This window comes from Phoxinus phoxinus, assembly GCF_949152265.1.
Source record: "Phoxinus phoxinus genome assembly, chromosome: 5".
Classification (NCBI taxonomy): domain Eukaryota; kingdom Metazoa; phylum Chordata; class Actinopteri; order Cypriniformes; family Leuciscidae; genus Phoxinus; species Phoxinus phoxinus.
This window is the reverse complement of record NC_136880.1, coordinates 42,895,477-42,918,093: the sequence shown is the minus strand read 5'-3', so window position 1 is coordinate 42,918,093 and position 22,617 is coordinate 42,895,477. Positions and strand designations below refer to the sequence as shown.

The window sequence follows — 22,617 nt, the reverse complement described above, 5'->3', positions numbered from 1 at the left end:
TGAGCTCTGGTTTTTAATTCTGTTGTGCTCTTCATGTCATCTGCGCAACGGCGGGTTTAATGGTGTGCTTGTTAATAAAAGAAAGAAAATAAGTTTGATGATGTGGTTATGCTTTATTATCACCGTGGCAACTTATTTTAGTGTCCTTGTTACACCTCACATGCACTTATTGTAGTAATAACAGTAAATTATGCATAATTGCATCCAACTAACACTATATAGTAAGTACATGTTAATTTACATCACTCATTACTAAAATTTATAATTTTGCTAACAATGACACCTTCAAATAAAGTGTAAACATTAACCTCGTTCATATACATAATTAGTAAATAAAAAAAGTTAAGGTTTTAAATTTACAATGGATGAGTTTTTGAATCAGGCTTCAAATCTTTTGATTCATGAGTCGTAGATAAACCAAATTAAAAATCCTTATAAGTGAAGCCTGTTTAAGAATACCTAAGAATATCTATATATATACTTATGGACTGCTGCCATTTAAAAATACATTTATTATAAAGGCTTTGTGTCTTTTACATAACTTTCTTGATAAAGCGAGTCGATTCAAACTGAACCGTAAGATTCGATTCCACGAGTCACCGGCGCTCTCCTTTGTTAAACAACAACAATCGACTACCGAGAGTCACAATTAAACAGACATGTTTTCAAGTTTTTATCCTTGTTTTAGTCTCTTTTAAAGTCGATCTACGTGTTTATACCCGCTCCGCGGATGAATGAACAGCGAATCGACTCCCAGTTCACAGAGAGTCGCCATGAGTCAGAAGGTCGTGAGGTGAGCGGATAGAGAACAGCGACTGGCCGCTTTTAACCCCAAACATCCACAGCTTTTCCTTCCAGAGAGACTCCGGGAGAAACATGGAGAGGAAAAGGTGGGAGTGCTCGGCTCTCCCAAATGGTTGGAAAATGGAAGAAGTGACCAGAAAGTCGGGCTTGTCCGCGGGGAAAAGTGATGTCTATTATTTTAGGTACTGCAGCGGGATTAGCCGGAGACCAGCGAGCCGAGACAAAAAACTGCCTTTATATATTACTTAACAGTTACTAATCCGACCTCAATTGGCTATTTTAGTAGTCTAGCACGTTATTATTCCAGATTATTGTTGTTTGTCGTGCGCACATTAAACAAAGCGTGTTTTGGCATCTCGTGCGAGTTAGCACTGACCGCTAATCTGCGTTAGCTGGCATGCTAACTCGTTGTTTTTGTTTTGTTCCTCTCTGTTGATTTAGTTTAACTATTGTTTTGTGCTAGTTTTAATTGACTAAATTGTTCATTATAGAGTAACCCTCGTTTATGTTCGAGTCTACACTGTATTAATGAGAAATAGTTGCTCGTTTATTATTGTGATGCAGGGGCTGCAAACTTTTGGCTTTATTTTGGGAATAGCTGAAATATTAAATACAGTGTACGTTAGATATCGAAGAAATTACAGTGCATATGAATATGATGATCATTTGCACTGTTGTATTATCGTCTGGTACTGTCACTGTACTATGGTACCAACAGTTTTGTAGGTGTGTCTGTGTTTATTGTGTTGCTTTACTCAAATCCTTCCAATGTCATTTTTATTTTTGTGTGATTTCTGCAAAGGATGTGCTTAATATTTATAATCATATGCCAAATATTATTATTGTTTTTTTTAGGGATGCACCGATATTAAAATTTTGTCAGATACCGATGATTCGTTATATTTGAAAGCCGATAACTGATATATTGGCCGATAATTCTTAATCCAAGTTTTTATAATTTTTGAGAGCCTGATTATTAATCACCATTAAAAGACACGTGAGCACTTGCACATAAATCAAACCAATTAAAAAAATAATTTATAATAATGCAAATAAAAAGTATATTCATATTTAAAGCAATTGAATCTGAAGTCTCTCGGCTGAAGGAAATAATACATTATTTATCAGTTTTAATATATCTATTATTGGACCGATAACACTAATATTAAAAATTATACCGATATGATGGCTGATATATTGTGCATCCCTAGTTTATTTCTATTTGTAACATTAGGAACGTATGTGTTTTTCTGTGGTGATTTGATGTGTGTAAATGCACATCCTTCTTGTTTGGCACAGAATTATTGCTTTTTTTAATGTTTTAAGATGCTGTGAAATTGCCTGGACAATAATGAATATTTCTCGAACTTTCTCTTCCTTCTTAGTCCAACAGGGAAGAAGTTTCGGAGTAAGCCACAGCTGGTGCGCTATCTGGGAAACTCCATGGATCTCAGCTCCTTCGATTTCCGCACGGGGAAAATGCTCATGAGCAAACTGAACAAGAACAGGCAGCGGATACGCTACGATAACAGCCAGAGCAAGGTGAGCGCCATGACCGAGTTCATGATGAAGCATTGAAGGAGTAGTTCACTTTACTCTCCCACACGTCATCCAAGATGTCCATGTCTGTCTTTCTTCAGTCGAAAAGAAATGAAGGTTTTTGAGGAAAACATTCCAGGATTTTTCTCCATATAATGGACTTCAATGGCAACCAACGGTTTGAAGGTCCGAATTAGGGCTGTCACTTTTTGTTCGAAAATCGATTGCACAATCGATCGGACCAACCAACACAAGTTTCGAAAATGAAAATAGGGAATCGATTTTAACGGCTTTCAGGACGTAGAATGCGCGGCGCTGGCCGCTGGGTTCAGCGTTGCGCTTCAGATACAACGCGATTTGCGCGATTGAACTTTGACCGCGGCGTGCGCACCACTTGGTCGACCCAGCAACAAAACGTCTCACGCTATCTGTAGCCTATTGAATGGCTCAGGCATTGAACCGCACAGTCCAATGGCATAGATCTGACCAATTGTTGGTGTGTTTTGGAGGTAAAAACAAAAGAGCTGCTTTCACAAAACAGAATGTCTCGCAAGCCATTGAAATGAATGGGTCTCATATAGGGGTGGGGGAAAAAATCGATTCTTAGATGCATCGCGATGCGGACGTGGACGATTCTGAATCGATTCACAAATGGCAAAAATCGATTTTCAAAAAAAAAAAAATCAATTTTTTTTTTTTTTTTTTTGAAAATCGATAATAACGTAATATTGACGGAACGCAAAAGACGGAACTCTGAAGCGTGGAAACAATATTGTCAAAGCTTCCACCCGGCTCGGAAAGCGCAAAGCGCATTACACAATCAATCGCAACTTTCATTGCCAAGGATTTGCGTCCAGTCGTTGAGAACCAGAGCTTTCGCGCTATGTTGCACACTTTGGAGCCGAGATACAACGTCCCATCTCGGAGATAATTTACAGACACAGCGATCCCCACACTCTACAACAAGACCAAAACCGAAGTCATGGAATCACTGAAGAAAGCGGGTAGGATAGCTGTAACGTGTGATGCGTGGACATCCGTATTTTGTGTTAATAGAGATTCAGAATATGTTGAAGTTTGTTATAATTTGTTATTGTTGTGATTTTTACTGTAGTGAATTTACCGTTGTGAAATGGAAAATCAATAATCGCTAATCGAGAATCGTTAATAATCGAAAATCGGCTGTAATCGAATCGGGACTTCAATAATCGTAATCGAATCGAATCGGGAAATCAGACAGATTAACCACCCCTAATGTTATGGCAGTCCACTCGGCTTTTCGAGAATGTTACACTCCTGTTTGTAATTGTACACGAAATTTCATGCCAATAAATCATCAGAAATATTGTGCGTCTCAAGCGCCCTCTTTACGTTCGTCCTAATGCCTGTTAGTTGTCCGTGGATTGGCCTATATTTGGCGTTGAAAATGGAAACGTCTTTAGACATGGAAAATCGATTTTACAATCGATTCAATTTTATTTTTATTTATTTTCCCACAATTTCACACATTGCATATGTCGCTACATGTTGGAAGTACCAACATAACAAGGGTGACAGTTACATATTACTTTTCAGCAGCCAAGGACTACTACTATAGTACTCACCACGGTTCATGTAACCTAACCAACTGATCAGGAAAAACAATAGTGTTCTATTGTGAAAAAAATGGACTCCCAAGAAGCAATAGCTTATAATTAGGGGTCCATCCCACCACCAACACCTCCCCATCCACCTGGTAAGGATTATGTGAGCGGTCCAACTTCAGATGCCAGGACAACCATTCTTTAAATTGTAGATATTTAAAATACAGTTACCTTAAGGCGAGACACGGCAGGCAAAAACATCGTTTTTTTTTCACTGGTCAATTTTGAGATTTTGGGCTATTTGTCTTCAATAACATGTCTTCTTTCAGACTTGTGGTGAAAAAAAGTCCAAAATACACATTAAGGTCTTTATTTTACTAACTTTGTTTATTTGCGTCTGTAGATTTCTCCGAAATTCAACACAAGTTGTCGTTCTAAATCAACGCGCTGCTCCGTGATCTCTGTGTTCTTCCTTTAATCTCACACACGTCTGGAAAGCTCTCTATCTTCTGTACAATGCTGTCGGGTCCAAATATGGTCATTTCCTTTTAATCAGCAACCAATCGTGAAAGTAAAATGGGCATTTAACCCTAAAAGCGAAATCTCATTGGCTGATGTCAATTTCTGACAACATGATTGGTTCAGACGCATCATGTGATGCGCTCTGAAATTCAGATGTGTGTTTTTGACTGTTTTTCTGTTCAGTTAAAGGCCATAAATGCTGTGTTTATAAGTTTTGATGTGATTTAGGTGGTTTGTATTGTTGTTGCTAATTATTTGATAAGATATTGTGTCAGTAAATAGTTGTTTCTACTAAAAAAGTATGATTTTTTTACATTACAAATCTTTAAATGCCTTTTTCTCAAAATGTTTTTTTTGTCATTCTCCAGTAGAAACATCTCAGGCTATGTAGCACCGATGTACACCAAACTCTCCAGTTACACACTTAGCAGTATTCTGAAGATATGTTCAGAGGGATTTGTTAATAAATCATTCCTGGCCTGATTTATGGGACATTTTAATCCCAAAAATATGGCGAAAATCGATTTTTTAAGGCTATGGACAGTATATTTTGATTTCCTAGGTAATGAAAGCATATATTCTGAAATCCCTCTGAACATCTTTCTTCATCTTGTGTGTAATCAAAATGAAAAAAGAATTTTGCACCTGGCTTTATCATATGTTCAGATCTATCTACCGAAAATATATGCAAAAGTGTGCATATTTAATGAGATAATACCTAATTTGCATAATTAAACATACAAATTTCAAAAACTTGTAATACATTTTTTTTATGAACTTGTGTAAGTAATCAACTGAGGAAGTTTCATGGTGATATCTATTATTTTTAAATTGTACCCTATTCACCTGTAGTGTCTCGCCTTAAGCAGATAAAAAAAAAAAAAAATACAGTTACGATACCTTTGTACCTCAATTAGAAATTATCCATGTACCAAGAGAAAGGGGTTTAACTCTCAGCCGCAAATCCCTCGGGTTTATATCTCTCCAGTAGTTGTTGCTTTAGTTTCTTTTTAAATATAGATAATGAAGCAGATTGTTTTAAATTAGTATCCAGCTCATTCCATAATTGTGGACCACTTTAACATACACTAAACCTAGCACTTGTTAAGTTCCTACATTTACCTTTTAGGAGCAGCTTGTGTCTAGTGTGATGTGTATGAGATGATGTATATAATGGAATGAGCTCACACAATGAACACTTATGTCTCAAATCGAAAAGTGACAGCCCTAGTCCGAATGTGAGTTTCAGTGCAGCTTCAAAGTATCGATACGATCCCAGCCGAGGAATAAGAGTCTTATCTAGACAAACCAGCGGCCATTTTATAACAAAATAAACATTGATATACTTTTTAACCACTAATGCTCATCTTGCACGTCCACGACTTCTCGCATTACGTAATCACGTTGAAATGTCACGTGTCTTCCGGTGTTCTGTCGATGTAGCATACCTTGTCAGAATAGCATACCGGAAGTTGAGTTTTACACCATGTCCTAACTACACGCGACGCCGCGTGATAAAGGTATCTTTTCCATGTTAATCAGTGTTTTTGTCCTAACCAGACGCGACGGCGACACGCGAAGTTTCTAATTTAGAAACGGTTCCTATTTCTACGACGTCGCGGCTGATAGATCCGCCCACACAGAGATCTCATTGATTGATAAACTGATTGTCATATGAAGAAATTACACTGGTTATTATGAGTACACATTATTTATTTTTAGTTAAAAATAGGTCACCGTGCCACAAGCGATAATGGATAATTTACCTCAGATTTTGAAAGCATATAATATAGCGTTCAAACTGAATTCTATGCAAACATACAACTGTACTTCATAACAAAATTAGTCAATGAGTATATTTTGTTAATGTTTTGATTTTTAATAATGTTATTTCTTGATTTGATTATGTCCTTACCCATTTCCAATGCGAGTGCGGGCCAGCAGTGCGCTTTCACAGAGAGACTCCGCCCACACGCTGTTCTGAATGGCTGTGATTTTTGATTGACGTGTGGCGTCTCACAGTCGCGTCGCGTCTAGTGTGGACAGACACACTTGCTGTCGCTGGAATTTTATCGCGCCGCGTGTAGTTAGGACACGGTGTTATAATAGCGGGGTCTGGCTATCAAAACAGCATACCCTTCAATTATGCGATATAATACACCAACACTTACCGCTTGTAATCTTAGGTATGCTGAAATTATGGTTTAAATTGAACGCATGCGCAATTCCACAAACTTCACTGCTGCGCATGCGCATTAACCGAAGGTATCCCACTCTGATGGGTATGATGTTTCGTCAGAACACCGGTTCAGAAATGTACGATAGGGCGAAAAAACAGAAATTTCAAAATCGTCCGACATCGTTGTTTTACCATTTTATGTTTAATTTTTTTGTAGATGGCGTTTGACTTAGTCTTTGTAAACACTGGGTCGGTTCTGCCGCCTACGCCACGCTTGACCTTTCAAAATGATTACCATATTTTCCGGACTATAAGTCGCATCTGTCAAAAAATGCGTCATTAAGAGGAAAAAAAACATAAGTCGCGCTGGACTATAAGTCGCATTTATTTAGAAATTTATTTCACAAAATCCAAGATCAAGAACAGACATTTAATCTGGAAAGGCGAGTTATTCAGCTCCACAACAGCACACAGAACAACAGCTGAATAGTGTCCGGTGTGTTAGCGTAACACATTAACAGTTATTCACACAATAGCATAAAGAACATATACCTGAGGCTGAATATGCTAAACTAACATTAGCCAGCGAGTCCAACAAGTTACTGGTAAGCAAGTTCACCGAGCTCCCGATCTCACTCCACAACACTGAACACATTGAGTTCTTCCTCGGTGTCGCTTCTGAGCAACTCCGCTAACTAGAGCGCCCTCTCGCGGCTGCAGACGGTAATGTTTTCTCTTGGTTCATCTCAGTCAGTATGAATTCATTTTGATATCGCAGGACCAGCCAAACTATGGAAAAAAAGTGTGACTTATAGTCCGGAAAATACGGTACGTAATGTGTCTCGCATCACAGCTAGTGCAAGATGAACCACTTTTAATTAGTGGTTAAAAGTATAGAAATGTTTATTTTGTTATAAAATGTCCGCTGGTTTGTCTAGATAAGACTCTTATTCCTCGGCTGGGATCGTGTCGTGACTTTGAAGCTGCACTGAAACTCACACTGAAGTCATTATATGGAGAAAAACCCTGGAATGTTTTCCTCAAAAACCTTCATTTCTTTTCGACTGAAGAAAGAAAGAACATCTCGGATTAAATTATCAGGAAATCTTTATTCTGAAGTGAACTACTCCTTTAAATCAAACTCACCAAATTTGTCAGCTGGTTGGCTTCTTGTAATGCTTTTTGTCTGGATCTGTTTGTTGTGTTGATGTTTAATGTTTAATAAGAGATCCCTGTTTTTTGTTCAGGGTAAACCGGATCTGAACACATCACTGCCGGTCCGTCAGACAGCGTCCATCTTCAAACAGCCCGTCACCAAAGTTACAAATCACCCCAGCAACAAGGTCAAGACAGACCCTCAGAAAGCGGTGGACCAGCCCAAACAGGTAATGTGTATATACATATATATATATATATATATATATATATATATATATTTAATAGGGCTGTCAAAAGATTAATCGCATCCAAAATAAAAGTTTGTGTTTGCATAATATATGTGTGTACTGTGTATAATTATTATGTATAAATACACACACATTCATGTATATATTTAAGAAATATTTGCATTTATATACTGTATATACATTTATATAATTTATATTTATATAAAATGTATATTTTCAAAACCTGGAGGACTCTAAAAATGCAAAGAAAAATCAAAGCCAAAAATCTGAGCAAGTTGTGTTTCAAATGTTAGGTTGATATCTCAGAAAATGAGCGTTCAGTGAGATGTAGTTTGGGCGCAGTACCACACTTCTCCACTAGTGGACATTACTGCCCATATAAGGGCGCCTCCATTTCCATATGTTGTTTGAGTCTGAACCATTATTTTTACAGTTTTCATACAATTTATGAAGTAAACATCCTATTCAGAAGTAGTGTTGGAAGTTTGGCAGATTTAGAAATGAATTCAACCTCTAAGAAACACAAAAGATCACGTATGTGCATTATAGCTCGCTGCCACATCACTAATGCTGAATCTATTATTATTTTCTTTATATTTAAAACATTTTCTGAACTTTTTTTCTAAAAGAATTGAACGGATGCTATCTTTTGAACTCTTGGCATGAAAACAAACTGAGGTTTCTACCATTCTTTCATGATTTTTCATGTTCATCACTATTTCAAAATAAAGGTCTGAACACGCCTTCGTGTCAGATCACCTGTCAATCAAACTCCCTGCGAAGGGTCAGTTAGTCCCTGTAACACCAGTGATGATGTTTGATCTGTTTATTTCACAGCTGTTCTGGGAAAAGAAGCTCAGTGGACTCAATACTTATGATATAGCAGAGGAGCTGGTGAAGACCATGGATCTTCCTAAAGGTTTGCAAGGTAAATCGAGTTCTCAAACATCCTTTTCTACTGAGTAGGGTTGGGTATCGTTTGAATTTTATTGATTCCAATAAGGTAAAAAAGAACAACAACAAAAACAGATATCGTTCACATTTAGCTAAACATTTAATTGTAGCTGAATATCATGAACACAAATCAACAGGCTTAAGAACACTTACACAAGACATTTTTCCTGTGGTTTAAAAACACCATAGCAAGAACAACTAGCCTAACTAATATACATTTCAAGCATTATTAAAGACAAGTAAACACTCAGTAATTAAAAAAAGAACAAATAAAAAATGTGCAATCGCAACAGACACAACTGAACAAAGATACGATTGAAATAAACAGTTTTTTTCAGGTGCAGAGACTGTAATCAAATGTAAAATAACACTGCACTTTATAAATAAAATATACATTACCAATATAGTTAGAAAAGTTATTCAGTCAAGAACGAGGGAATTGTCTCTTTGTCTTTGGTTGTTTGATCAGAGTTATTATATAGACGACAGCTAAACAGAGAAAATTAAGAGTTTCCCAATATGTGACCCTGGACCACAAAACCAGTCACATGGGTCAATTTTTGGAAATTGAGATTTATACATCATATAAAAACTGAATAAATAATCTCTCCATTGATGTGTGGTTTGTTAGGATAGGACAATATTTGGTCGAGACACAACTATTGAAAATCTGGAATCTGAGGAGCAAAAAAATTTAAACATTGAGAAAATTTTCTTTAAAGGGGGGGTACAATGGTGTTTCATGTATTCAGAGTTGTTTACAGTGTTGAAGAGATGGATTCTCATGCTAATAATGGCCTAAGTTTGAAAAGTTATTTTGAACGAATAACAGAGAATTTCTGTGCTGAAAATCATACTTCCGGGTTGCAACACGTTTCGGCTGTTTTTTTCTATCGTAGATCTAATGACGTAGACCAGAGTGGAACTCCTTATATGAGCATTGCTCTCGGAAAAGCGCGTTCACGCACACGTCGACCAGAGGAGAGAAAGACCGCGCTCATCGACGCGCTACTACCGGAAATCATCATCAGCAGCGCTAAATAGGAATGGTTGATGTCAAGAATGTCTCCAAAAAAGTGTTTTGGGATGTGAGGGAAAGTTTACCTTGTTCAGCTTCCCAAAGAACCCAGTGTTACTGCTGGCTCAAGCTGCTCCCGCTTGACTCTATAGCTCCGCCCACGCCCAGAATCAAGGACCTCGGCTTTTTCCGGATAGAATCGGAAAGCTGTATTTTTATATTATAAATATGATGAAACTAAAGACTTTTTGGAGATATGAAGGACGCACTATTACTCTATAGGTACTCAAGATTAACATGAGATTGACTGAAACTAAGTATTTTACCCCCCCTTTGCATTTATGTTCACGATTGTGCTGCATTCACTCACAAAAATACATGTTTTATATATTTACGGTAGGACATTTACTAAATATCTTCATGGAACATGATCTTTACTTAATATCCTAATGATTTTTGGCATAAAATAAAAAATAAAAAACGATAATTTTGACCCATACAGTGTTAAGTTGGCTATTGCCACAGATATACCCGTGCGTCATGTGACTGGTTCTGTGGTCAGGGTCAGATATAGTTACACACACGCCTGCTGCACAGAAAAAAAGCGTGCGAGTTGTCTCGCACTTAAATTGTTTAAAGTCATAATGAAATGCTCACAAAGGAATCAATAAGAGGAATCGAAATTTTAATTTTATAACAAGTATCTGATTCCTGAGATCTGCAGTATTGTGTTTGTGAACGGTGTAATGTTTGACCCGGCAGGTGTTGGTCCGGGTTACTCAGATAAGACGCTTCTCTCGGCTCTAGCGAGCGCTCTGCACACGAGCTCGGCTCCCATCACGGGTCAGCTGTCCGCCGCGGTGGAGAAGAACCCCGGCGTTTGGCTCAACACCACACAGCCGCTCTGCAAAGCCTTCATGGTGACCGATGAAGACATCAGGTACACACTGCTAGTAGAGGTCTGCTCGGGCTTTAAAGCGTTAGTTCAGCCAGAAGTGTGACTCTCCCTCATGTTGTTCCCCGTCAGACTCTCCTTCATCTTCGGGACACAGATGAAGATATTAGTGATTAAATCTGAGCGCTGTCTCACTCCTCCAGAGGCTTCTGTTGTAATTGAAACTTGCCGGCCCAGAAAGTTAGTAAAGACCATGTTTAAAATAGTCCGAGTGACTACAGCGGCTCAAGCTGAAAGGATTACCGTATATACCCGAATATAAGACGACCCTCCATTTCCAGACTTATTTTTGTGGAAAAAAAATTTTTTTTAACAGAAAATAATTTTATTTGAAAATTGCACTGATAGTTCATTCTCTCTTCCAGCACGCGCGCGCACCTTTCTCTCTCTCTCGCGCGCACCTCTCTCTCTCTCTCTCTGCGTCTCTTGCGCGCACTTCACTCTCTCTCTCTCTTGCGCGCACTTCTCTCTCTCTCGCGCGCGCACCTCTCTCTCTCTCGCTCTGCGTCTCTTGCGCGCACTTCACTCTCTCTCTCTCTTGCGCGCACTTCTCTCTCTCACGCGCGCACCTCTCTCTCTCTCACTCGCTCTGCGTCTCTTGTGCACACTTCTCTCTCGCTCGCTCTGCATCTCTCGCGCGCACTCTCTCTCTCTCTTTCTCGCGCGCGCACTTCTCTCTCTCTCTCTCGCGCGCTCTGCATCTCTCGCGCGCACTCTCTCTCTCTCTTTCTCGCGCGCGCACTTCTCTCTCGCTCGCTCGCTCTGCATCTCTCGCGCGGCAGCGAGGAACAGCGTTTTAATTCAGTTAAACACAGATATTATGTTGCTTCTAATTTTACATGCAAGTATTGCCGAAATCACAGCACAGATATTGTTTTTATCTTATGTGTATTTGATTTCATCAGACGACGGCTCGATTATCAGGATTTCTGTCCAGATTAACATCTTGGAAGGGAGAGCTGGTTTTGTGTTAATGGGTCGCGTTTCAGTCGCTATTTCATATCAATTCGTTCTTTCTCCCTTTCCTCCCGTGATTTTGTCTATATCGCGAATATAAGACGACCCCCCTCATTTTTCAGCCTATTTTTAGGACAAAAACCTCGTCTTATATTCGGGTATATACGGTAGTTCACCTCAAAATGAACATTTCATGATAATTTACTCGCCCCAATGCCATCCAAGATGTTCATGTCTTTCTATCTTCAGTGGAAAATAAATTGAGTTTGTTGAGGAAAACATTTCAGGATTTTTCTCCACACAATGGACTTCATCCGCAACCAACATGTTGAAGTCCAAATCAGTGCAGCTTCAAACGGCTCTGCACGATCCCAGCCGAGGAATAAGAGTCTTATCTAGCGAAACGATCAGCCATTTTATAAAAATAAATAAAAATGTATATACTTTTTAACCACAAATGCCCGTGTTGTACCGTCTCCGAGATGCGCTACATTACGTCATCACGTTGGAAAGGTCACAATTTTTTTTATTTATAATAATAATAATAATAAATTAAAACAAAGATGAGTTTTTCGCCCTTCCTTACCTTTATGAACCGGAGTCCACAGACATATAACTTAATGTAATGCCTGGCGCGTCGCAGAACAGCACAAGCACGAACAATTGTGGTTAAAAAGTATATAAATTTTTATAAAATGGCTGATCGTTTCGCTGGATAAGACTCTTATTCCTCGGCTGGGATCGTGCCGAGCCGTTTGAAGCTGCACTGATTTGGACTTCAACATGTTGGTTGCGGATGAAGTCCATTGTGTGGAGAAAAATCCTGGAATGTTTTCCTCAAAAAACTTAATTTATTTTCCACTGAAGAAAGAAAGACATGAACATCTTGGACGGCATTGGGGCGAGTAAATTATCATGAAATTTTCATTTTGAGGTGAACTAATCCTTTAAGCTTGAGCCGCTGTCGTCACTCGGACTATTTTAAACATCGTCTTTACTAACTTTCTGGGCCGGCAAGTTTCATATACAACAGAAGCCTCTGGAGGAGTGAGACACTCTCAGATTTAATCACTAATATCTTCATTTGTGTCCCGAAGATGAAGGAAAGTCTGACGGGGAACAACATGAGGGAGAGTCATTACTGACAGAGTTTACACTTCTGGCTGAACAAACGCTTTATATGAACATGACAGATATTTGAACGTGTTTATGGTTGATTGAGATGATGAGCTGAACCGTTGTGTTGTTCCCACAGAAAGCAGGAGGATCTGGTGTTCAGCGTGAGGAAGAGGCTGGAGGAAGCGCTCATGGCAGACATGCTCGCGCACATAGAGGAGGACACCGGCGATGCCAAATCCCCGAAGGACGAGTCCGACGACGAGGAGATGGAGACTGTATAGCTGTAAGAGACAGAACAAATCATGCTTCCTTCTAGAGCTTAGATTCTCTGCCCGGACTTGACCCGATATTTCCCGCCACTATCCTCGGGTCGGGTCCGTGATCAAGCGCGTCACACCGGGCCTGCTGTGCTGTATTGTGTAGCTCAAGTGCAACCTGGAGCTTGAAGATGTAAAGAAAAAAAATATGAACAGGGGAATTAACTTTGAACAAGTTTAGAGGAAAGTCGGAGGTATGGAACCATTTAAACAAGTCGAGGGCAGTGACAACATATTAGAGATGCACCGATTACAATTTTCTAGGGCGATATCCGATGTTTGAGGTGCCGATACCGATTTTAGCCAATCTCATTTTTTCGAACCACTTTACAGCGCACACAAACATTTATTTTCTCTGTTCCAGTTGTTTACAGGGTCCCTGCAGATCCTTAAAAAGTATTAAAAAGTCTTAAATTCGATATTTAAAATTTAAGGCCTTAAAAAGTCTTAAAGTCTTATTTTTACTTATGAAAAGTCTTATTTTTACCTATTAAAGGTCTTAAATTTTAGATGACACTTTGACGACGTATCTAAATGCTTTCCAAATGAAAACTATCTAATTAGCGTACGTATTATTTTTTATTATTCTATCTTTGTGGATTTGCTTGCATGTTCACGTGACAATTCGCGTCATTTACGGCAGCGTATTAGCCTGCGTCTGTCTCCTGCACAGGAGAGGAGAGGATAAGAGATCGAGTAAATGTCAGTTTAATAGTTCATTCTTTGTGTTTAGGATTGTCTATGAACTATGATGATATTGTAATCATTGTTTTAACTAACGTTACGTACGAGTCACCGCGAGTGCGAGCTGACATCGCGTGCTTGTCTCTCATGCTTGCTTTCACTGCGTGATGTGTCAGTGTAGTTATAGGTATGTCCCCAAATTAGTTTTTGTCTTATTATATTTATATCATATTATGTTGTTATATTAGAACATCACGAGCAAGAGTGCCGTTTTCCTGTGCACAATTGCAAATGTGCTATTTATTTCATACAACAGTTAAATTAACAATAAAGTTAACATTGTGTGTTACTTTTTATATTGTCAATATTGTTTGTTTCCCGCTTTATTTCGCCGACGAGAATTTCATAATGAAACTGTAGTCCAACAGACAGCGATTCTTTTTTAAAAACTGAAATCCGCGTTTTGAACGAATCATTTGATTCAATGAATGAATCGGCCGTTTGAACAAATCGGTTGAATAAAACTCCAACAACTCGCTTATTAAGACAGTGACTTACTGCCACCTACTGGCGGGTTTAGTTGCATATTTAAAGTACCCTTTAATTAAAATGTTAAAATTATAAAATATTTCATATTTAAATATTGAATAGCTTTATTTATGCAATTGCAAATGAAGTGTAAATATAGTAATGCCAGTTCGGATGCCGCTTCTGTGTCACCTCTGCACTGCAAGGATGGTTTTTAATTTAATTATTTAATTTGACAGTGGTACGGTCTTATTCTAATATAATTTAATTTGAATGTTAGAATTTGACATGAAAGGTGATGCATACCTCTAAATACGTTTAGAAATAATTTCCATATTTAGGTGAAAATGCCCCTGGAAATCAATTTAAGGTGGCAAATATTGCCCCTTAATAATTTTTTTTATTTCAGTCACTACTGTGAACTGACCACTGCATAGATAGAATATGTTAAATATGAATATCTTTGTGAGTCTGCTGTCAACAACAGGCCTAAACCAGCCATGGTACCAGTACAAAATCAGTAAAATATCATCTGATTATTATCAACAAAACTTTGAAAATATCGAGATATATTTTTGTTAATATTGCAAACCCCTAATGTACGGTATTAATTTTGATTTCTTCAGGTCTTAAAAAAGTCTTAAAAAGCCTTAAATTTGACTTTAAAAAATTTGCAGATACCCTGGTTTATTGGTATGCGTACAAAAATAAAATAAAAGTGAAGGCACTTGGATAACAATAACCGTATTTGTATACAACATTTTTCCCTTGTCATAAAAAAAAACATAAAAGAAAAGAAAAAGGGAGTTAAGGCTAGTTAGCCTGGAAAAATTGCATAAGTGGTTGCCACTTATTGTAAAATTTGGCGAATGTTTAAAGTATCTTATTTTTTCCAGTTTTAGAAGGGACGTGACAACATTGATCCAAAGTGTATTGGACGGGGCTTGTATTTGTTGTTTTCCAATTAAGGAGATGGCGTCTCACTAGGGAAAATTTGTGATAGTCGGGTTTTAGTATAGTGACATCTGAACACTACTTTAAATTGTATTAAGGTCAAGCGGGTACAGATTGAGGCTTTGTGAATACCGTGTCCCACCAGTCAACATCACAGGCAAGACCCAACTCTTTCTCCCATGCCTCCTTCGTCCTAGTGGTTAAATGATCATCGTAGGACTGGATAGTACCATAGACTTTTGAAATTAAATATCTTTGTGAAAAATTAAATCGTAAAAGACTGTCCCATCCCATGTCTGCTCAGGAGGAAGTTAGGAAATACAATTTTTACACAGTTCCTAATTTGAAAATACCTAAAAAGATGTGAAGGTGAGAGGCTGAACTTGTTAGTTAGATCTTTAAAAGAACAAAAAAAACCTGTCTTTATGAAAATCCATAAAACATTTCAGACCCTTATCATGCCATAAAGTGAAAATAGAATCAGTAAATGCAGGTTTGAACGCATAAAAACATTTATTTTCTATCTTTTCTTTAACCCTTTCACGCGTTAAAGGTTGTGTAGGTAAGAATTGTCTAAAGAACTTTTTTTCAAATTGGCTTAAACTGTCTTTATATACCAATACATAATTAAAATGTAAGTACTTTGAAAAAGAGAGTATAAAGATTGAGTGACTATAGTGTATTTAATCTTCAAAAAACACAGCTCATTAATTCCTACCGGGACGAAACAAGTGATTGGCTTGCGCGACTGTCACTCTCCGTCGCCATGACTACCGCCGCTATTACTGGCTCCGCCCACGTGCGTGCAGTCGCGCACCCGTTTTTAGGTGGGAGTGAATGGAATTAATGAGCTGTGTTTATTGAAGATTAAATACACTAGAGTCACTCAGTTTTTTATACTCTCTATTTCAGAGTACTTGCATTTTAATTATGTATTGGTATATAAAGACAGTTTGAACAAATTTGAATAAAAGTTTTTTTAGACAATTCTGACCTACCCTACCTTTTAAGGTAAAAATATTCTAACTGACCCCCCCAAGTGAGTTTTTTTATAATGTTCCCTTTAATGTTTCCATGGCAACGCGTCACGTGACACACCACAGCCACAATAACACTGTATGACAGATGTCGCTTTTATTTCCTTTTTTATTCAAAATATTCACAAACTTGCTTACCATGTCATCAACTATCTGATATCCCAATTCTCAAATAAAGTGAGTGTGTTTGGTTATAAATAATCTTGATCTATAGCGTGAGATGGCCGTCGTCCTGTCAGTCGGATTTACAGCTCGTGAATTCATCAGTTTCTCCCTGATACACGCAAGTAAGTGTCTGGCGAACTGAGAATAGAGTAAACTTTATAGTTACTTCCACTATGTGTGTCTGATATGAATAATAACACACGTCGGCAAATTATATTTGAATAGATTGTTATTGCTGCTTCCACAGACATCAGTGTGTATTTTACAAACTCCAAATGTATTGTTTTACTCGTGCGTATGTGTGTTTAAATGTCTGAAACCTAAAATAAATATTATGCGGTTGAAAACACTGCATAGTTCAACATCCTGGATCTGTTTTTTCGCTCTTCTTTATGTATTATAGAAGTATCAGATCGGTACCTGACCGGGACATCCCTGAGAAACATCACATATATGAGACCGCACCGCTCAAAGGTTAATCATGCGGCGCCCGAGAGAAAATCGCCGCTCATGACCGATTTTCACGTGAATTCCGGTCACCAGCCGATCAATCGGTGCATCTCTACAACATGTGTTGGGTTTGTCGAGTGCATTGGGTCTCATTCATGAAACACGAGCAGAACGAATTTTTGTGTAACTCGTATGTAAAGTGGTTCTGGCGTAAATTTTCGGATTCATTAAAAGGGTCATGACATGAGAAACCAAGTTTGCCTTGATCTTTTGGTATATAAGAGGTCTTTGTGTCATTAAAACGTCCTGCAAGTTTCATAGCTTAAGACGTCCTCCCCATTATAAACGAATCATTTATTTAATCAAGCTCTAAATACAGCTCGTTCTGGATCCATGGTAAGAAGTGACGTCACGGTACGAAGTGACGTACCAGCGTTTGCATATGACCGCCTCCAGCACAAGACAACTACGCTTTAAGCGCAAGGCAACTACGCTCATTTCGTATCGCCGCGCGTCACAAGTGTTCAGTCGCCGGACAGCGAGTGGGTCTGTGTACAGGGAAATGACGATGCCGCAGATGTGCTGTTCCTGGCTGTGGACAAACAACATCTTTGAAAACGCTGCGAAAGATCCAGTCGTCAGGGGGAAATGGATGCACTTTATTTTTTGCGGACGTCTCAGTCACGGCAGTGTTAGTTTAAGCGTTTGTTCTATACATTTGAAGTATGACTGTTTTGAGAACAAATCCCAATATGATGCTTTGCCAGAAAACTGTTGCTCAAAGATAAGTCCGTGCCGACTATTCTGGGCTCAACAACGACGACGCAAACTTACTTTAATATAAACACATTTGTATAAGAGAATCTTGAAAATATGTCGCTTTTCTAGTAGGCCTACATGTGATAGAAAAATAAAATGTTGCCTTATCAATGCTGCATCTTCAAAGATGGTCTGTGCATGCATTTTTGTCCGTGGTACACCCGATCATTTCATTGGAATTAGTTAAATAATGTTAAACTGTTAGCAAATTAAGCTATAGGATAATTATGCAACAATAATCCGTTTTCAAGTGTCTCGGGTTACAATTTTTTTATTAATTCAAAATAGTTTCACGTTCCATGTGGACTCGAGCTGATCCAGTCTTCGTTGTTGTGGTGATGGTTCATTTTCCTCTGATTCCGGCTCAAACATAATAAGGTTTTATCATTGCAAGAGCTGAGTCATCGCTTCGCATGCATCACACGCTAGCTCTCGGCGTCTCTGTCGAGTGGAAGTTAGTCGCGGACGCTAGCTCTCGGCGTCTCTGTCGAGTGGAAGTTAGTCGCGGACGCTAGCTCTCGGCGTCTCTGTCGAGTGGAAGTTAGTCGCGGATGCTAGCTCTCGGCGTCTCTGTCGAGTGGAAGTTAGTCGCGGACGCTAGCTCTCGGCGTCTCTGTCGAGTGGAAGTTAGTCGCGGATGCTAGCTCTCAGCGTCTCTGTCGAGTGGAAGTTAGTCGCGGACGCTAGCTCTCGGCGTCTCTGTGGAGTGGAAGTTAGTCGCGGACGCTAGCTCTCGGCGTCTCTGTCGAGTGGAAGTTAGTCGCGGACGCTAGCTCTCGGTGTCTCTGTCGAGTGGAAGTTAGTCTCGGACACTAGCTCTCCGCGTCTCTGTCGAGTGGAAGTTAGTCGCGGACGCTAGCTCTCCGCGTCTCTGTCGAGTGGAAGTTAGTCGCGGACGCTAGCTCTCGTCGTCTCTGTCGAGTGGAAGTTAGTCGCGGACGCTAGCTCTCGGCGTCTCTGTCGAGTGGAAGTTAGTCGCGGACGCTAGCTCTCAGCGTCTCTGTCGAGTGGAAGTTAGTCGCGGACGCTAGCTCTCAGCGTCTCTGTCGAGTGGAAGTTAGTTGCGGACGCTAGCTCTCGGCGTCTCTGTCGAGTGGAAGTTAGTCGCGGACGCTAGCTCTCGGCGTCTCTGTCGAGTGGAAGTTAGTCGCGGACGCTAGCTCTCGGCGTCTCTGTTGAGTGGAAGTTAGTCGCGGACGCTAGCTCTCGTCGTCTCTGTCGAGTGGAAGTTAGTCGCGGACGCTAGCTCTCGTCGTCTCTGTCGAGTGGAAGTTAGTCGCGGACGCTAGCTCTCGTCGTCTCTGTTGAGTGGAAGTTAGTCGCGGACGCTAGCTCTCGTCGTCTCTGTCGAGTGGAAGTTAGTCGCGGACGCTAGCTCTCGGCGTCTCTGTCGAGTGGAAGTTAGTCGCGGACGCTAGCTCTCGTCGTCTCTGTCGAGTGGAAGTTAGTCGCGGACGCTAGCTCTCGGCGTCTCTGTCGAGTGGAAGTTAGTCGCGGACGCTAGCTCTCAGCGTCTCTGTCGAGTGGAAGTTAGTCGCGGACGCTAGCTCTCGGCGTCTCTGTCGAGTGGAAGTTAGTCGCGGACGCTAGCTCTCGGTGTCTCTGTCGAGTGGAAGTTAGTCGCGGACGCTAGCTCTCAGCGTCTCTGTCGAGTGGAAGTTAGTCGCGGACGCTAGCTCTCGGCGTCTCTGTCGAGTGGAAGTTAGTCGCGGACGCTAGCTCTCGGCGTCTCTGTCGAGTGGAAGTTAGTCGCGGACGCTAGCTCTCGCCGTCTCTGTCGAGTGGAAGTTAGTCGCGGACGCTAGCTCTCGTCGTCTCTGTCGAGTGGAAGTTAGCCGCGGACGCTAGCTCTCGTCGTCTCTGTCGAGTGAAAGTTAGTCGCGGACGCTAGCTCTCGTCGTCTCTGTCGAGTGGAAGTTAGTCGCGGACGCTAGCTCTCGGCGTCTCTGTCGAGTGGAAGTTAGTCGCGGACGCTAGCTCTCGGCGTCTCTGTCGAGTGGAAGTTAGTCGCGGACGCTAGCTCTCGGCGTCTCTGTCGAGTGGAAGTTAGTTGCGGACGCTAGCTCTCGTCGTCTCTGTCGAGTGAAAGTTAGTTGCGGACGCTAGCTCTCGGCGTCTCTGTCGAGTGGAAGTTAGTCGCGGACGCTAGCTCTCGGCGTCTCTGTCGAGTGGAAGTTAGTCGCGGACGCTAGCTCTCGGCGTCTCTGTCGAGTGGAAGTTAGTCGCGGACGCTAGCTCTCGGCGTCTCTGTCGAGTGGAAGTTAGTCGCGGACGCTAGCTCTCGGCGTCCCACAGTCTGCTTGCCATGTTCATAATGTTTGATTGAAACAACAACAGCGTGATCGCGCCGCTAGACGTAACGCAGTTGTCCACGTCTGTCACCATGGCTACTATGGCAGTACAAGTGGCCGGAAACCAGCGATAACGCGGATATTACGCCATTGATTATAAAAATAAATAAATATTCTCAGAAAAAAATGTTTTTGGGGATATTGAAAGTACACAACTGCAGGAAATATATCACACTGTGCAAGTGATTTTTTTATATTTTATTACAAAATTCTTACATATTGCAGCTTTAACATTAAATAAAGCACATAAACAGCGCCTGAGATTATCATTGCCACACTTTGTGTTTGTTGTTCCAGCGCGACGTCGCAGAAAAATATAAACCGTTTCTAAAATAGAATTGTCGCGTGTCGCCATCGCGGCTGCTTAGCACAACAACTCTGATCAACACGGAAAAGACGCTGTTTATCGCGTGTAGTTAGGACACGTTGTAAGAAGTGTTTATGTTTGATTGTAATGCTCTCTCTCTCTCTCTCTCTCTCTGTGTGTGTGTTCGCAGGGTTGATCGGTGGCGACGGGAACAACCTGGAGGACAGTATCCCACACACACACACACACACACACACACACACACACACACACACACACACACACACACACACACACACACACACACAAACCCAAAGACTCAGAGCGGATCCCTATGCAGAAAACACACTCTCCCGACTTTCTGCTCTAACTCGACTGTGAAACTTCACGTTTTACTCCCGTAACATTTCAAGCAGTTTTTATAAAACTAAATGTGCTTTAAAAGGTAGGGTAGGTCAGAATTGTCTAAAAAAAAACTTTTATTCAAATTAGTTTAAACTGTCTGTATATACCAATACATAATTAAAATGCAAGTACTCTGAAATGGAGAGAATAAAAAACTGAGTGACTCTAGTGTATTTAATCTTCAATAAACACAGCTCATTAATTCCATTCCGCACGTGGGCGGAGCCAGTAATAGCGGCGGTAGTCATGGCGACGGAGAGCGACAGTTGCGCAAGCAAATCACTTGTTTCGTCCCGGTAGGAATTAATGAGCTGTGTTTATTGAAGATTAAATACACTACAGTCACTCAATCTTTATACTCTCTTTTTCAAAGTACTTACATTTTAATTATGTATTGGTATATAAAGACAGTTTAAGCCAATTTGAAAAAAAGTTCTTTAGACAATTCTGACCTACACAACCTTTAAGTGCTCTATTTTTGTATCAGATTTCTGACGTTCTCCATCATGTGTCCGTTGGGTTCGGGATTTTTTTTTTTCTTTTTTCATTTTTTTTTTTTCATACATAGTAAGCCAAGATCATGCAACATCAGTTTTACACATTTTTTTTTTTTTTTTTTACTACACAAGCAAAATGCCATGTTTTTATGACTAATAATAATAATAATGTACTAGTCGTGCATATTGTGTTGTGATAGCTGGTACAGATATTGGTGCTCAATTCTTTTCCTGGTTTCTTTACAATTTTAGCTTTTGTTACATTGCCGTTTGACGTAAGCTTTTACATTGGTGCTTTTTACGTGTTTCCCCATCAAGCCTCGTGTCCGTTGTGTACATGACGTTATTAAAGTTACGTGAAAAACACGGATTTACTGTATAGATGCAGTATGATTTATTATTATGGAAAATACACAAATCTGATTATTTCCCTGTGTTGTTGAATTCATAATTTGTCAGTAAATTTCACACAGCCACGGTTTAACTTCATAGTTACTCATACCCTTAATTTTTTTTCTTATTTGATATCATATATATATATGAAATATGGAGGGGACGTGGTTTTTGTATGTTGGTTGTTTATTTGCAAGAAACATTTTTTGAGGATACAATCCGTGTATCTGAAGGAGAGATAATTTTGTATACGTGGCAAATAAAAGTCTTTCAACACGTCAACGTGTGCATTATTTTTTTTAATGTGTTTTCTGCTCGCCAAGCCTGCATTTGTTTGATCAAAAATACAGTAAAATCTGCAAAAAAATGTGAAATATTATTACAATTCAAAATGGACGAATATATAGTAAAGTGTAATTTATTCCTGTGATCAAAGCTGAATTTTCAGCATCATTACTCCAGTCTTCAGTGTCACATGATCCTTCAGAAATCTGAATAATATTTATGATTATTATCAAGCTTCATATTTTTGTGGATTTTCAGGATTCAAAAGAACAGCATTTATTTGAAAAGGAATCTTTAGAAACATTATTATTGATTTTACTGTCAATTGTGATCAATTTAATGCGTCCTTGCTAAATAAAAGTATTAATTTATTGATTTTTTTAAAGAGG

At 39.7% G+C, this 22,617-nt stretch overlaps 3 protein-coding genes across 6 annotated transcripts in view; all 3 read left to right on the top strand.

Moving 5' to 3' along the window:
• Window positions 1–93, top strand: part of uqcr11 (ubiquinol-cytochrome c reductase, complex III subunit XI) — a 5,364-nt gene extending 5,271 nt beyond the window's left edge. The window contains exon 3 of the mRNA XM_079613612.1: window positions 1–93. This exon is cut by the window's left edge and continues 313 nt beyond it. The gene's annotated coding sequence lies outside the window, so the exon portion shown is untranslated.
• map2k2b (mitogen-activated protein kinase kinase 2b) overlaps window positions 1–22,617 on the top strand; it is a 529,628-nt gene that overhangs the window by 111,887 nt on the left and 395,124 nt on the right. The gene's annotated exons all lie outside the window — the stretch shown is intronic.
• On the top strand, window positions 592–22,224 carry mbd3a (methyl-CpG binding domain protein 3a). Of its 4 annotated transcripts, none has more exons than XR_013797642.1 (8): window positions 724–986; window positions 2,190–2,346; window positions 7,875–8,012; window positions 8,871–8,961; window positions 10,768–10,945; window positions 13,173–13,319; window positions 20,839–21,212; window positions 21,365–22,223. XR_013797642.1 is itself a non-coding variant. In XM_079612971.1 (7 exons), exons 1-6 carry the CDS (start codon window positions 877–879, stop codon window positions 13,315–13,317), a joined length of 723 nt encoding a protein of 240 aa, XP_079469097.1. In that variant the 5' UTR covers window positions 592–876; the 3' UTR covers window positions 13,318–13,319; window positions 20,839–22,224. The 4 variants fall into 4 exon arrangements, 2 of the variants coding, with proteins under 2 accessions (XP_079469097.1, XP_079469096.1); XR_013797643.1 differs by having other exon boundaries at window positions 761–890; XM_079612971.1 differs by having other exon boundaries at window positions 592–890; window positions 20,839–22,224.

Bases quoted from the DNA above. Each gene is read 5' to 3' on its own strand.
- mbd3a (XM_079612970.1), top strand. From the start codon at position 877: ATGGAGAGGAAAAGGTGGGAGTGCTCGGCTCTCCCAAATGGTTGGAAA. The intron at 8,962-10,767 runs GTAAATCGAGTT...TTGACCCGGCAG, and splicing joins TCTTCCTAAAGGTTTGCAAG to GTGTTGGTCCGGGTTACTCA. The intron at 10,946-13,172 runs GTACACACTGCT...TTGTTCCCACAG, and splicing joins GTGACCGATGAAGACATCAG to AAAGCAGGAGGATCTGGTGT.